We start from the raw sequence: 14,950 nt of genomic DNA on the forward strand, positions 1-14,950 counted from the left end.
ACCTCCACACTATTTGTATTCTCAAAGTTTTTAAATTTTTTTCCATTATAACTTTTTTTAACGGATAATAAAATTCCCAAGTTTCAAAGAACGAATGGTTACATCCTCTCTGCTTCTTCACACGATGCCTCCTCCTCCCTCGCTTTCTACTCCAAAGTAACCTTAACAAGCTCACACACTCTCTCGTTCATTCTTGCCTCTGTTATCTTCGTTTTGATCTTTTCTTTGTTTTTGCGAATTTGTTGCTTTGAAGGTTCAATTCCGATTCCAACGATCAGGTTCTAGAGAGAAGCAGTAGTTAGAGTTTCAGAGAGAGCTCTGTTTCCAGCACTTCCAATAAGTCTTCCTCTTCCTCACTCACAAACAAAGACGGTGATTCATCGGAGGATGATGAGATCAGATCACGAAGCGTATCGTTCTCTGCAGTCGCTCGTTACCATCAGATGAAGTTCAAGGTTCCTTCTATATATCTTCTCATGGATTCTCTTTTATAATTTGTTCTTCTTCATTATCTGGAATAATTTGTGGAAGGCTACGAGGCGTGTTGAATCTCAGATGTTGTATGAGATTGAATTAAGAATTGATATAGAACTGGTAATTTTAGCTGTGCCTTCCCCTATGTGTTTTTTTTGCTTGTGAACGTGACTTGATTTTGGGTATTTTCTTCAATTTTTATGAAACTTTAATCAATAATATGTTCTCTGTTTTATTTGGTCATGACTCGTAGATTGTTGCTCTGATCCAATACTTTAACTTCTGACTTTGATGCAAATGCTGCATTCTTCTGCAACACTCTTTCTTACCTATGATGATGGGTTGTATGAAAGGTTTGTTATTATTATTATTATTATTATTATTATTATTATTATTATTATTATTATTATTGTAGTGACATTATTATTATTGTGGTAATGAGGTGGTAGTGCAGATGGGGAAAGCACCATGTTTTGATAAACATGGAGTGAGGAGGGCAGCTTGGACTCCTGAAGAAGATGAAGCATTGGTTGAGTACATTAAGAAGCATGGCCATGGAGGTTAGCGTACACTCCCCAAGCAAGCAGGTGCAAGTTCCTATCCCCTTTCATTCTTGTTCTTTTTCTTCTACGCATCTGTATTATGCTTGTTTTCTTTCTTAGTTTTGAGCTTTTGGAACTTTTGAAGGTAGGGGAAAATAGGGCTTACGGTAGAAAATCTTGGTAGGTGTCTTTTATTTTGATATTGCTTTGCTGCTGTAATGTCTGATCAATTTTGTTGGCTCTCCTGCATTTCCACTTTCCACCTCTCCAACACTCATCATGATTGGGCTGTAATTACAACATCATGGGGACACATACATCAATTGTTGAGTGCTAACTGCTAGGTACTAAGTTCTAATGCATAAAAGAGACTTTCAATTTCAATCATGAATTGATTGCTAATAAATATAACTGATGCATTCTGTGGTAGTATAGGTATTTTAGTAGGGGTTAGTATTAGTTTAGCAATAACTCACTTCATTCCCATCTTAGCAAAAACAAGTTCGCATTGGAAAGATTTTCCTTGACCTTTGCCTCCCCAGATACCACGGATGCGAGGAACCTGTAAAAATAATGAAACATGTTAAATGTGTTTCCCTATTTTATAAAAGTCTTAGGATAGTATGTGTGGGAATCGTATAACTAATTACATGCCTTGATGTTGGGCAGGGACATGAAGTTCTTAGTGATGTGAACAACGAGCTTGTCCATAAAACTGATTGTTTTACAATCATTTGTTCACATAATTAATAAGTGGATTCTGTTTTACAATATGCATCTATTAAAGCCCTCACTTTATTGATTATAAATTATTAACAGGCCTTTTCAGTATCAATAGCATCAAAATTATGGTCATAAGGTTAAAGGAGGGTGGCTGCTCTTCCTCTTTGGTTTTATTCTAACACCAAAATTTAACTTATATAAATTAGGTCTGCAACTATTTACCAAATTCCTCAACTACTCCAGCCAAATTCCATATTAACCTCCCCTATGTTGGATTCCTTTTTTTATTAATAGTATTTGATTCTTTTTGGACTCTGCATTACCTACGAGGGACATATATCTCTATTGGCAGACAGATACATCATGACCAATTCCATTCAGGTATTCCATGCCTTGTCCATTTAATTGGTTCAGTTTGGATTGTTATATTCATGGGTCAATTTGACAGATGAACATCCTTCCTTACCATGATGGGTAAGTTTAGCCCATTCTGATTTAATTTTTGAGATAATTTTAATTTAATTTATTTGATTATTTATGGTTCATATAAATAGGTGGTGGGCCCCTTCAAAATTTGACCCTGTGAAGTCACCTATGCTTTTCTTCAAGGCAGGCCAGCCGGTGATCCCTCCATTACTACCAGATCGAGGCCTGGATATGGTTTTGGAGCACATGGTAATTTCTTTGCATTCTATTCCTCTTCAATGTTAGGAACTAGGAACTGATGTAATCTATAGCTCTTAAGTTAACTTGATTGAGTATGAAACAATTACCAATTACAAGTATTGTGTTAATTGACCCTATAGTTTTTTGCTTCTGCTGAGTTTTGTACATTTAGTTCTATAATTATTTTTCCCGGCAATGTATAAAAGTAAAAACAAAAACAAAAGAACATGCTCATTTTTTGTTGGAGAAGGTGAGGTGAGATGCTTATGACAATTAGAGATCGAGTTTGTTCTCAATTGTTTGTTGGAGAAGGTGCTTTCCTCATTGTTGAAAGGAAAAGAAGATGCTCATTTTTTTGGTTTTGGAGGGGGGGGGTCCCTAGTTCTATAAAAAAATAAAACTATTGTTGCCATCGATTCTCTCGTGATTACATGGCTGCTATGATCTTGAATGTCAACCTCATTTAGCCTCCATCTGGTCTTTTTACGAAAGGACAGGCATGAGCACAAACATCTCTTGTTGATACTTGATTAAAGTATATAACTTTACTTCAAAAAACATGTATAAATGACCTCTTTATTGAAAAAGATCTATAGTTGACCTCTTTATATGATAGATAAAGGAAATTAGCACTGAGAATATAGATTGGTCAACATGCTCTTCCCTTTTCAATTGATTTTCAATTGATACATCTGTATTTGGGAACTATCTCGAGTATTAGCAGAATATTTATAAGTATCTCCTCGTTTTTTTCTTTTTTTTTGTTTCCTAGCCCCTTTTTTACCCTTGTGCGATGGATGAGAAAATTTTGGACTTTGATTTACCCGTGAAAATAAGATGTGAAGATCCTGGATGCGAAAGTTGTTAAGTAGAAGAGAAAAAATTAAAATAAATAAATAAATAAAATTTGATTTGATTTTCTGAGATTAATAGATTTTTATTGCTTTTGTTATTAATTTGTTTAATGAAAGATCATATTTTAGAAACCAAAGGAATTAATAGCGTAAAAGAGAATTGTTTATTGGGAATTTATGTTTGACATGATAAAGCTATTGAATTCCTAATTTGCATTCTATTCACTTCCAAGCTATTGATTGAATTAAGAGAACCGGTTATTTTAATGGAGTTATGTATAAGCTGGATTGTTTGAGCAGGGGTGCTGGTTTAGGATATCTTCATTTTGAGAGTTATACTGCATTGGCACCTAAAATTTGTATGCTTTCTATGTTTGAACAAAATCGTTGTTTGTTCTCACGACTCAGTATTTCCTGCATGTATGCTCCTTTTTTGTAAAATTATCAAGTTCTTCTGATCTGTATGGTTAGATTGTGAACGAATTGCTTATTTTTTTATTTTTTTGCAATCAGGTTCATTTACACCTTTCTTGGCCTTGGAGTTACGTTCTGTGTGATCACTTGTTCCGGTCACATTGCTGCTGAAACTGCTAATGGTTGTTGCCTGTATGGATAATTTGTTTGGATAATTTGTTTGGTTTTCGAAATAAATTATTGTTGATGAGATTCATTTTGGGATAAGTAAATTTTAAGTGTGGCTTGAATTTTTTTCAAATAATAAATAAATTTATACTTGAGAAGGTTGTCTTTTATTATTCAAATAAAATCATTTCTCGTAGCTCATTTTTTATTTTTTTTTAAATATAATAAACAAATTGTGGAGGTCTATGTCCTCCAGGAAGTGATAAATGTTGTGGAGGTCTATGAGTGACAGAAAGTCAAATATATTGTGGAGGTTACTAAATCCCCACAAATAATACAACATTTGTGGGGGTCTTAAATCTCCAAAAAGTGTAATATTTGTGGGGGTCTCGAACCTCCAGAAAATACTTCAACAAATTGTGGCCCTGCACAAAAACCCCCCACAAACTATGTTGTGGCGAAGGCAGAACTGGGGGTTTGGGTGAATGCCACAAATGTATTTTGTGGGGGTCAAAGACCTCCATAATATGAAAATATGACCCCCACAAAATGCTTGAATTTTTGTAGTGGCAGCATCCACATTCAACTTCCACCACCCTATCTGAGGAGGTTTCCAAAATGGGTTGTGTTTTGTAACACCCCGTGTATACCCGGTTTGTTAACATGTCATCGTATTAAGCCACGCTCTATGTAGCACCGATACGGACACGTGTCACGTGACACGACACGACACGACACGACACTCTGACACGTTAATTCTAAAAAATGTTAGATTTCGACACGTTAGGACACATTTTGATATTAAATAATATTTTTAATTTATGTAGTGTATATTCATCAATTTATGTAGTGTATTTTTAATATTATATTTGATATTCAATAATTTAACAAAAAAATGAAACTAATCTTATAATATTCATCAATTTTGCAAAGAAACATAAGATATCCTAAATATTTATATTAAACTCAATAAAATAGTAATCGTAATCCAACAAATCTACCAGTTGAAACTAAAAACTCAACGCAACGCAACATTTGAATCTTCTTTTGAATTTCTATAACGCGTGTTAGAGTGTCGAAAAGTGTCGGAGTGTCAGAGAGTGTCGGACACGACACGTCATAGTTTTTGAAGTGTCGGTGCTTCATAGGTCACGCTTAATTAAAAATGCGGAATAACTTTTTCTTTTCAATTATGACGTCATTATCAATTACCAAGTTGATTACTTAATCACTTTCAAAATATTGCATGTATGTAAATTGCAATTAGACAGCAATCTCCACTGAATAACCTCAGAATATAAATATGTGAGTATCTAAGTCACGAATCTACAACACGTAGTCCGGACATAATCCTGATACATTAATATAGCACGAAAGCAAATAAGACATAGTCAATCAATGTGGCATGGACAACTCCCATGCTCACCAAATAAGGCAACAAAGCCCAACAGAGTCTCAGCTCAATAAACAACATAAAGACAGTAAACATAAACAACATCCAATCATATCATCATAGCAGATATACAACAGTCAACTCAGCTCCGGTCTCCTGCTGCCCGAGGTTTCAACTCCCGAGTTACCTGAACCTGAAATATGTGCCCCAAACGTAGGGTGAGATCTCTAAACAGAAATATCAGTAAGGCAAGGGGTCTTCAAGGATTTTTCCACCCCAAGCTCACTTACATGTGAAATATAAGTTCTAAAAGCAGTAAAACAGTATAAGTTCCAAAATCAGTGCAATGCAGCAGAATAATCATGTCATGTGTGTCATCTATTCTACTGGCCAGAGAGATGCAGGACTTAAATACGTCTATTGCCTACATTCAGTGCAAGTACTACTTACACCCACCCACAGAATCACCCTATGGCATGTCTACTACATACACATGCTTACCGTCTAGGTGGAACAACACATGCATTTATAAGCAGTTGCACAATAATAGCTCAACAGCAACTCAAAATCAATACATGAAAACACATCATTCATATGAACCATCCCCCATGGGGTATGGTGGAACCAACAATGGCTAAACCGAGGACAGGAAAGCTTACCTCGCAAGCTAACTACCCAAGCCAAGCTCACACTAGCTCAATGCCCACAAACAGCACAATCAAAATCTGTTTATACAATAATTAATCATCAATAATCATTGCTCAAGATTCCATTAAGTGATTAAGGCTTTCTAACTCATTCTAAGTCATTTCATGCAATTTCTGCAGGAGGTATTCGAATACTCCTCGATGAGTATTCAAATACTCCAAGTCTCTAGAAAGTATTTGACTACTTTCACTTAAGTATTCGAATACTACAAAGTATCTGAATACCTTTCCCCCAGTATCCCAATACCATCAGGTATCCGAATACAAACACAACAGTATTCGAATACTTAATCACAAGTATCCAGATACTTTTCTTCCCAGAAAAGTATCCCCATACTCCGGCAATGAGTATTCGACTACCAAGGGATAAGTATTCGAATACTACACGAAAAGTATTCGAATACTTATCAGACAAAATGCAGAAACTCGAGCTGTTCACTGCATAATTCCATTTTTAAGTGTTCAAATGCGATTGGGAGTCTAATGACTCCCTAAACAGATGTTCATTAACATATTATGAACTCAGAATCTCAGTCCTTAACTCAAATGATCCAAGTTTTACTTTTTAAAGGATTAAACAAGCTTAAGTCATGAAAATAACAAAGAGGTGGTCATGGTATACTTCCAAAGCTCAAAACTCCGAAAATGAGACACACTAGGGGTCCTCTACACAGCACCACAACACTGACTTTACCAAGATACGAATTTGATCATCAAGCTTGACCCTTTATGCCAAAAGGTGGCTTCTTGAAGCTCAAGAAGCCAAGAACAAGGCCACACAAACCCAAACCCAAGAGGACAGCCCCCAAGTCAGCAACTCCAGAAACTAAAACCCAAAATGGAGCACCTTTCACTCACACAAACCTTGCACTCACTCCCTTAAACCACAATGATGAAGGAACAAGGAACAATGGTGGTCATTTAGGTAGAGTTTATGAAGAAGAAGGCTATGAAAGAGTAGAGGGAAGGTGGCAGCTGAAGAGTGTTCAAAAATCTTCACGTAGGCAGCCTCAATATGGCCTAGAATTTTGTGCAAAAGGATTATTTATAGCTTATTTAATTTTAAACACACTGTATTAGCTCCAATAGCTACACTTAGCATTTTAATCCCAAACTTAGAATTCTGAACCTAGCCATTTTTCTAATATTTGTCATATTTTTATTTTATTTTTCTCAGTACTTTTTTGGTACACGCTTTTGCTTAGCCAGTATCAGTTCTGGCACCAGTTCTCATTATTTTGACCCGAGACTTGTTATGCTAGCCCTATATATTATTCTAGTGGCATATACATACTTTTCATAATTTTTCAGGATACTTCAACGCTCCACATTTATACCGTGGAGCAGAACCGGTATCTGCACTTTTCGTCTGAAAAGCGACTTTCAACAATATTAATCACTTACCATGATTATTTAAACCTTCTCATAATTATTAGGGTCAATTATGAAATTATCTCATTAATCACATAATTAATTAATTAAATTCCTTAATTAACGGTGCGGGTTCTTACATGTTTCACACGAATAGGCTTTCCTCTAGTATTTAAAAGGAACGCCAATTTTATCTGGGAAATATACAAAGAAATCACCATGCCTGGATTAGAAGGACGAACAAAATCATTGTCATGAATAGAGTTATTCTTCCACTTCCAGAGAAACCAGCAAGAAACCATAAATATGTCTCTCCAGTCAAGCGCTTGTACATGATACCATTTCCTTTCCAGATTACTCCTAATCCACTGTTGTAGTGATGAGGAGTAAAACTCATTAGTGTCCCCATGCCCCAACCAATCCGTTCAGAGATTTTTAGCGTGTAAACAATCACGCATAACATGTAAAGTATCTTTCACTTTATTAGGGCAATTTGGACAGAAATATTTTAAAACAACTTAATTAACAAAAAAATGATCTGTAAATCGTCTTTCCTGGTACAACTTCATTATAACAATAAAAAATTTATTAACCCCAAATTTTTTGTTTAAGTTAAAAAACTTGTTTATATTAAGAGCTCGTTTGGATGGGTTTTTTTTTTTCAAAATCTATTTTTTTTCTTGAAAAAAAGCACTTTTCAGTTTTAGTTCATTTGGATATCTGCTTTTAAAAAAAAGAAGTCATAAAAAAAGTAAAAACCTACTTTTTTTAGAAGCTAAAAATTTTAACTTCTAAAAAAACAGAAGTCAAAAGCTAAATATTTTTTTCAAAAACTAAATATTTTTATAAAAATATAAATAACTTTAACTTTTATAAAAAAAAACTTCTAAAATAAGAAAGACGACCTTAAAAAGATTGGTTTATTAGAATGAAGTTGTACCTGTTGATTAAAAAGACGACCTTAAATACTGCATAGAGTAGATGATGTATGTGTTGCATCACTTGCTTGCTACAGGCTGCCATCTGGAAATAAGCCTTTTTTTCAACAACAAAAAAAAAAAGGCCTTGTAGGAACCTTTGGTTAAAGATTCTTAATCTTAAAAAAGTCTTTATATATATATATATATATATATATATATATATATATATATAAATATTTTGAGGTTTCAATTTTCTTATGCTATAGATATATCTTGTGTGAGACTCATGTTAATTGAAAAAAAAATATTGCACAAAAATCAAAAAGTCACTAATAAGAAAAATAATTCTCCTATAACATAAGAAAATTGTTTATATATATATGGGAAAATTGTGTGTCATTTTAAACGATGTAAAGTTGTGTCATTTTAAGTGAGAGAAAGAGATAAATCAAGAGGAGAGAGAATAGAAAAAAAAATAAAGGCGTGGATCTCACTTCTTTGTGAGAGTGAAATGACACAAATTGTGTCATTTAAAATGACAAACATTTTTTTCTTATATATATATTGGTAAAATCCTTTCTACAACCGCTTTATGTACAACAATGATAGGTATATGATTATTATTTTCCACGTTTAATGCTTTTATCTTTTGTATGGTTATGATTTCTCACATTTAATACTTTTATGTATATATATATATATGATAAATATTTGATTGCTACACAACAGCTGCAGAAATATAAACCCTATATACATTTCAATTTTCTGATGCAAAAGTAGGAGTACACAACTTAGGAACTCTATCTCTAGGAGGGAAATATTTAATATGATTCAGGACCACTGAATCTTTTGATGCTCCCTCTCATATCATTAATTTTTTCTTTTCCTTTTTATTCCTATTATTTTCTCTTTTCTCCAATTTTACTCTCCTATTTACACTAAGAGACCACATAAAAAATGATGTTCCCGACACACAATAAATAATCTCCTCTAGGACAATGCACGAAAAGTCAGACCTAACACATGCTGTGAGGCCTTCATATAGTAAAGTTGTTAGAGGAGCAATAATTAAGTTGAAATACGCTTACTAAAATTAGTAATTATTCATTCATAATGTAATTCATTAATCACTAATCGATAATGATTAATAATTACATGTCACATCACCAGTTATTAATATTATTAAAATAAAATAGGTTTTCATAGCGGATGGGAATAATGATATAAGTGGCAAAGACGGAGTTCTGAATAATATTTAATAATATCAAGTCTCATTAATCAAAACGGCAAAATATTAATTTCATAGATCCTTCCACGCGCGATCTTCATTTATTTATCCCTAATTATATAATTGTTAATCTACAAATTTTTTTATAATTGTTATTGTAACGACTCTTGATCAAATTATATAGTAATTGCAGCTTTTGAAGTGGTGAATGGATATTCAATAGGATTCCTTCTGTGTATACACTGACGAGGCTGCTTCTTCTACTACCAACACTACCCAAACCACTCATGACTCCACTGGCAGACTTAGGTGGGCATTTATGTTTGTAAGTGTGGACATAAGATTTTGGATTTTAATTTTTTTTTTTGTAGTTATGTAGATTCTTATTTGTCTTTTGGTTCAATATTTATATTAAGAGAAAATATCATTTTAAGTTTTTAACAAAAAATATAATTTTCACTTTAGTCTCTTATCAAAAATTAGTCTTGATGAGGTTCCTAAGAAATTTAAAGTGGATCAATTTAGTTAAAATCGTGGTCCTTCACAAATTCAAAAAAGAACTGCATTAGTCTCTCAAAAAGACTAAAATGAGTCCACTTTAAATTTCATATGGACCAAGTGACTATATTTTTTTATAATGGATTAAAGTGGGGACCAGATTTTTTTGTTAGAGACCAAAAAAGATATTTATTCTTATATTAGTTAGCAACGTAGCAACGTACAGAGATGATTAAAACAACGTAGCAAGGCAAATTGAGTAGAGAGAAAACTTATTCTTCCACCCGTGTCACGTACCCATTCCCATGATTTCTTCATCCTTTGTTATGGAAGTAATTAGATTATTAGCTATTCAAGCGTTAATTTAATCTTTATTTAAAAAAAATATTTCGGAGGCGCTGCCCCCGAATTCTCGCCACTAAATGTACGGACATAAAGAAATTTTTCTGAGTCCATGACTCAAAGACAAGTACTAGCATTATATTACATTATGATACGGAAAATTAAACTATAAATCGTCTGTCTTAAATAACACTAAGAAAAGTTTATCATAAACGAGTTTAATATTTTTTATGTCATAAATTGCCCCAAAATGATATTATTTTTATGGTCACAGGAGAATTATGCGAGGAAAGAAACATTAAACTCATCCTAAATTATGTGTTAAGTATGCAAGTTGATAAATGAAATATTTTAAAACAACTTAATTAACAATAAAATGATCTATAAATCGTCTTTCATGGGCCGGGTACAACTTCATTATAACAATAAAAACTTTATTTAACCCAAATTTTTTGTTTAAGTTAAAAAACTTGTATATATTAAGTCTTGTTTGACGTCAAGATTTGTTAATGCTCACGTCAAGATTTGTTTATGATTTTATATTATTTTTAAAAAATTAAATAACAACAAATTAATAATAGTAGAATGAAGTTGTACTTGTACGGTTGTACCTATTGATTAAAAAGACGACCTTAAATACTGCCTAGAGTAGATGATGTATGTGTTGCATCACTTGCATGCTACAGGCTGCAATCTAGAAATAATCCTTTTTTTTCCACACACAAAAAAAAGCCGCCTTATCAGAGCCATTGATTAAAGATTTTTAATATATATATGGATAAATTATTCTGCCTACTCTTATTTTACCTATTTTTGCCTTTCAATACCCTTTGATTACAACATAATTCAACGGTCCATATTTACGAAATAAAATAAACCATTTTTTCCCCTTTTTTTCTCTTTACTTTCTCCCACATCCTTTCTCTCTCCCTCTATGCCAATACATATACTTATTTCCCCCCTTTCTCGCGAGGTCTATATAGTTATGGTCAGAAGCAAATGTTTATAGTTGAAATGAACCTTCCATAAAAATGAAAGAATATAATTTTTCCAAAAGCTTAAGTTGACTGAAAAATGGGTACATACCCAACAAAGGGAACCCAAATCCACACAGGATGTACCATGAAACACTCATTTCTTAAGAGACTTACACCAATGAATTCTTCACCCCCATTTTTAATCCCACACTAGACTGACCCTTAATGTTAATTTAATACACACTCATCTCAAGAAATGTTATTGACCTAATAGGTAAAAACTTTGGGTTCTCGTTTACTAGCAACTCCGTATTAATTTTACCCATCAACATCACTATAGAAAACTTAATAATCGCTCAGGAATATAAATATGCAGATTTCCTTCAGAGAATACGATCCCCAATAGTTTTCATTAAGAACAAAGAAAATCAGATTTACCTATACCTATTTTTTTTCCCTTTCTCGCTGATGTCTGTAGAGGTATTGGTCGTAGAGGAAGAGAGAAAGGGGAGGAGAGAGAAAAGGTGTGGGAGGAAGTGAGGAGAAAGAAAGGGAAAAAATGGATTATTTTATTTCGCAAATATGGATCGTTGAATTAGATTGTAATCGAATGGTATTGAAAGGGGTAGGCAAAAGTAGACAAAATAAGGATAGACAGAATAACCTATCCCGTATATATATATATATATCAAATTATTTCACAAGTTGTTAAACATCCAACTAGTAATCCTGATCGTTGATTCTCATTTATTCATTGTATTTAATACTTTTATCCACTCATGTATGGTTATAATTCCTAACTTGACGTCCACCAACTTCTGAAATCATAACCCAATATATATATAATGATTTGTAATGTCATTTGAAATAAGGTTTGGTGCAGTAAAAAAATTTGCACTATGTATTCTCGGGAATACATAGCACAAATGTTAAAGTGATTTTTTTCCTTCAAAATTGTAACTATGATTCCCAGGAATACATAGTTATAACATTAAAGTTGCTTTTTTTCTCTATCTTTCGAACAACTTTTTAGACATTGTCGGGTGATGTAGAGAGAAAAAAACTTTAACATTGTAACTATGTATTCCCGAGAATACATAATTATAATTCTGAAAAGAGAAAAAAAAAAACTTTAACATTTGCAGTATGTACTCCTGGAAATACATAGTGCAAAAATTTTGATCGCACCAAACCTTACATCAAGTGACATTATATATATTCGACAAACCCATACACACACACACACACACACACACACACACACACACACACACACACACATACATATATGGGGGATAACATTTCTTCAACCACTTGAGATAAGCTTAATTATCTCAAGCTACCTTTTTTAACTATGTACTACCCGTAATAAATAGTTGAAAGGAGTAGATTGAGATAAACTTATCTCCAGTGACTGGAGAAATATTTTATAAATATATATATATATATATATATATATATATATATATATATATATATATATATATAAGGTGTTCATGATATTTTCATGCTTCAAATGGCTAATCAATTAGCATATCCCTACAACAACCAATCCAAAGATTCATAAACACTATTAACACATGATTAATTGAAAATACTTCAAACACCCTTTTCAACATGATGGCTGAGATGCATAGTCATAGGGATCTTGAAATTTTACAACTTTAATGCAAGCTCATGGTGGTTTCCAACTCTTAACCAACCAATGAACATATTGATATGCCTTCAGCATATAATGTTTTCTTGGCTTAAATGAGCAAAGATTTGATCTAATTGAATTAAAAAGTGCTTACATTAGCAGAAAAATTGATAATTCTTGCTCAGACCCACTTTCACTAAATTTCTTTTATTTTGCAGGAAAATTACATGAGAAAGGAGAACAACTCACAAGACAAAGATGAAGGAGATTACAAATCCACCGCGCCAGTAGCGTGGTTCTGGCGCCACAAGCGCCAGACCATAGGAAGATCTCTGTTTCACCGTGCCACTAGTGTGGATACCACGCCAAGAGCGTCGGGAGAACTCGAACCCACCGCGCTTTTAGCACGGATGCCACGCTACCAGCGCCAAAGCCTTAAACTTCTTCTGTTTCACCGCGTTTCTAGCGCGGATGCCACGCTACCAGCGCCAGAAGCACAAAATTGTTTTTAAAGATAAATCAAATTGTGTCCTGAAGAAGATTTTGTGGAGCTAAAGGAAGATTTGATTTGACAGTTATAAAAAGGGGTGAAAACCCTTAGAAGAGTATCTTTGGCTGAGGAGTTGTGAGAAATCAAAAAATTAGGAGAGTTTTTGGAAGCTCACGCTGGAGATCAGGATTCCAAAGAATTTGAAATTGAAGACAATTGATTCTTTCTCTTCATCTTCTTTTTCTTTTCTGTTCTTTTCATGAATTTCTTTTATTATTTTGAATTGTTTAAGTCAGATATGTCTGGCTAATTTTTTTTTGTAGTTAGGGTCAAGGATCCAATGTGATCCCTTTATGATTTCTGAATTATTTTTATAATTATTTTAACTCAATTAGTTTTATTTTACCTTGAATGAATTTTTCCATATCCTTATTAGAATTGATCACTCTTATAGGGCTTTGAGGGTTAGAGCTCACAATAGGCATATTAAGATTTTAATTTAAACTGGGATAAAATAACAATTTGTGCATGATCTAGACATAGGCTTACATAGGTTGCAGACTTTTGAATTCATGATTTAATGCTAGATTCAAGAGGAATTACTAGGACACCAGGATTCTAATTGGGTTAAAGGGTTAAACACACTAAGACATTAGGGTTTAATTGACTGATTTGAGAAAGATGAATTGTATGAACTGATGAATTAATTAATTATAAGAATTAATTCAGATTTCTAAAGGAGGGTCAAATTAAGGTGAAGTGTATCCTGGCTACATCTTCGTATTTACAATCTTTATCTCTTTCTCTTGCATTCTTGATTCTTCTTGAATGTTCTTGAATTTCAATGCATCTAAATTTAATTACTTTTACTTTGCTTCAAAATTTATTGTGTCAATTAAACTAAATTTTCCAAATTAAGGGACTGGTTATAATAATATTTGGTGCATTAATCCTCGAGGGAACCATATTTTCTTATCACTTTTATTACTTGAACGATCGGTATACTTGCCATAATCGCAACACATATCCCATCATCAAAACTAAACATAAATCTATAATCTAACAACATCACATTTCATCAAAATAATCAAGGAAATCTAATTCCAAACTTTCAAGAAAACTAACCATTCAATATTTGAGCAAGAAATTTTCCAAAATTAACATTTTGAGCTAAAAGTAAATAAACATGTGACCATCAGGTTTAGGCATCTACTAACACGATAAAATATTTAAATTGTCCACATGGTGGAGAAATAGGCTCACAAATACCTCCTTGAATTCGTTATAAAATTATGTTTCATTACTGACTCTATTTATATAAGGCATAATGATAATTTTTCTAAGAAAGCAAGCTCATATGTAAAATATTTTGGTAATAGAATCTTTTGGTTCTTAGGACGCCTATATCAATTTTTAATAGTTCTTTTCATCATTATAGCACCTCGATGACCTAATCCCATATGCCAAAGGGTTAATATTTTTGGATCAATTAAGAAACTTTTGATTAGTAACTATATTAGTTAATACCAAATTTATATATGTAT

General features: G+C 32.9%; 1 protein-coding gene across 1 annotated transcript; it reads right to left on the reverse strand.

Annotated features, from left to right (window-relative positions):
* Positions 1–1,207: 1,207 nt before the first annotated feature.
* LOC133287066 (ribulose bisphosphate carboxylase/oxygenase activase 2, chloroplastic-like) lies at positions 1,208–1,727 on the reverse strand. Its single transcript, XM_061484621.1, has 3 exons — positions 1,671–1,727; positions 1,493–1,578; positions 1,208–1,304 (listed from the first exon to the last, which is right to left on the reverse strand). The coding sequence occupies exons 1-3, from the start codon at positions 1,725–1,727 to the stop codon at positions 1,208–1,210; spliced, it is 240 nt and encodes a 79-aa protein (XP_061340605.1).
* Between the last annotated feature and the right edge of the window lie 13,223 nt (positions 1,728–14,950).

Source organism: Gastrolobium bilobum, unplaced genomic scaffold (genome assembly GCF_033153095.1).
Source record: "Gastrolobium bilobum isolate Gb01-03AN ecotype WA unplaced genomic scaffold, APGP_CSIRO_Gbil_v1 utg1487, whole genome shotgun sequence".
In the NCBI taxonomy this organism is placed as follows: Eukaryota; Viridiplantae; Streptophyta; class Magnoliopsida; order Fabales; family Fabaceae; genus Gastrolobium; species Gastrolobium bilobum.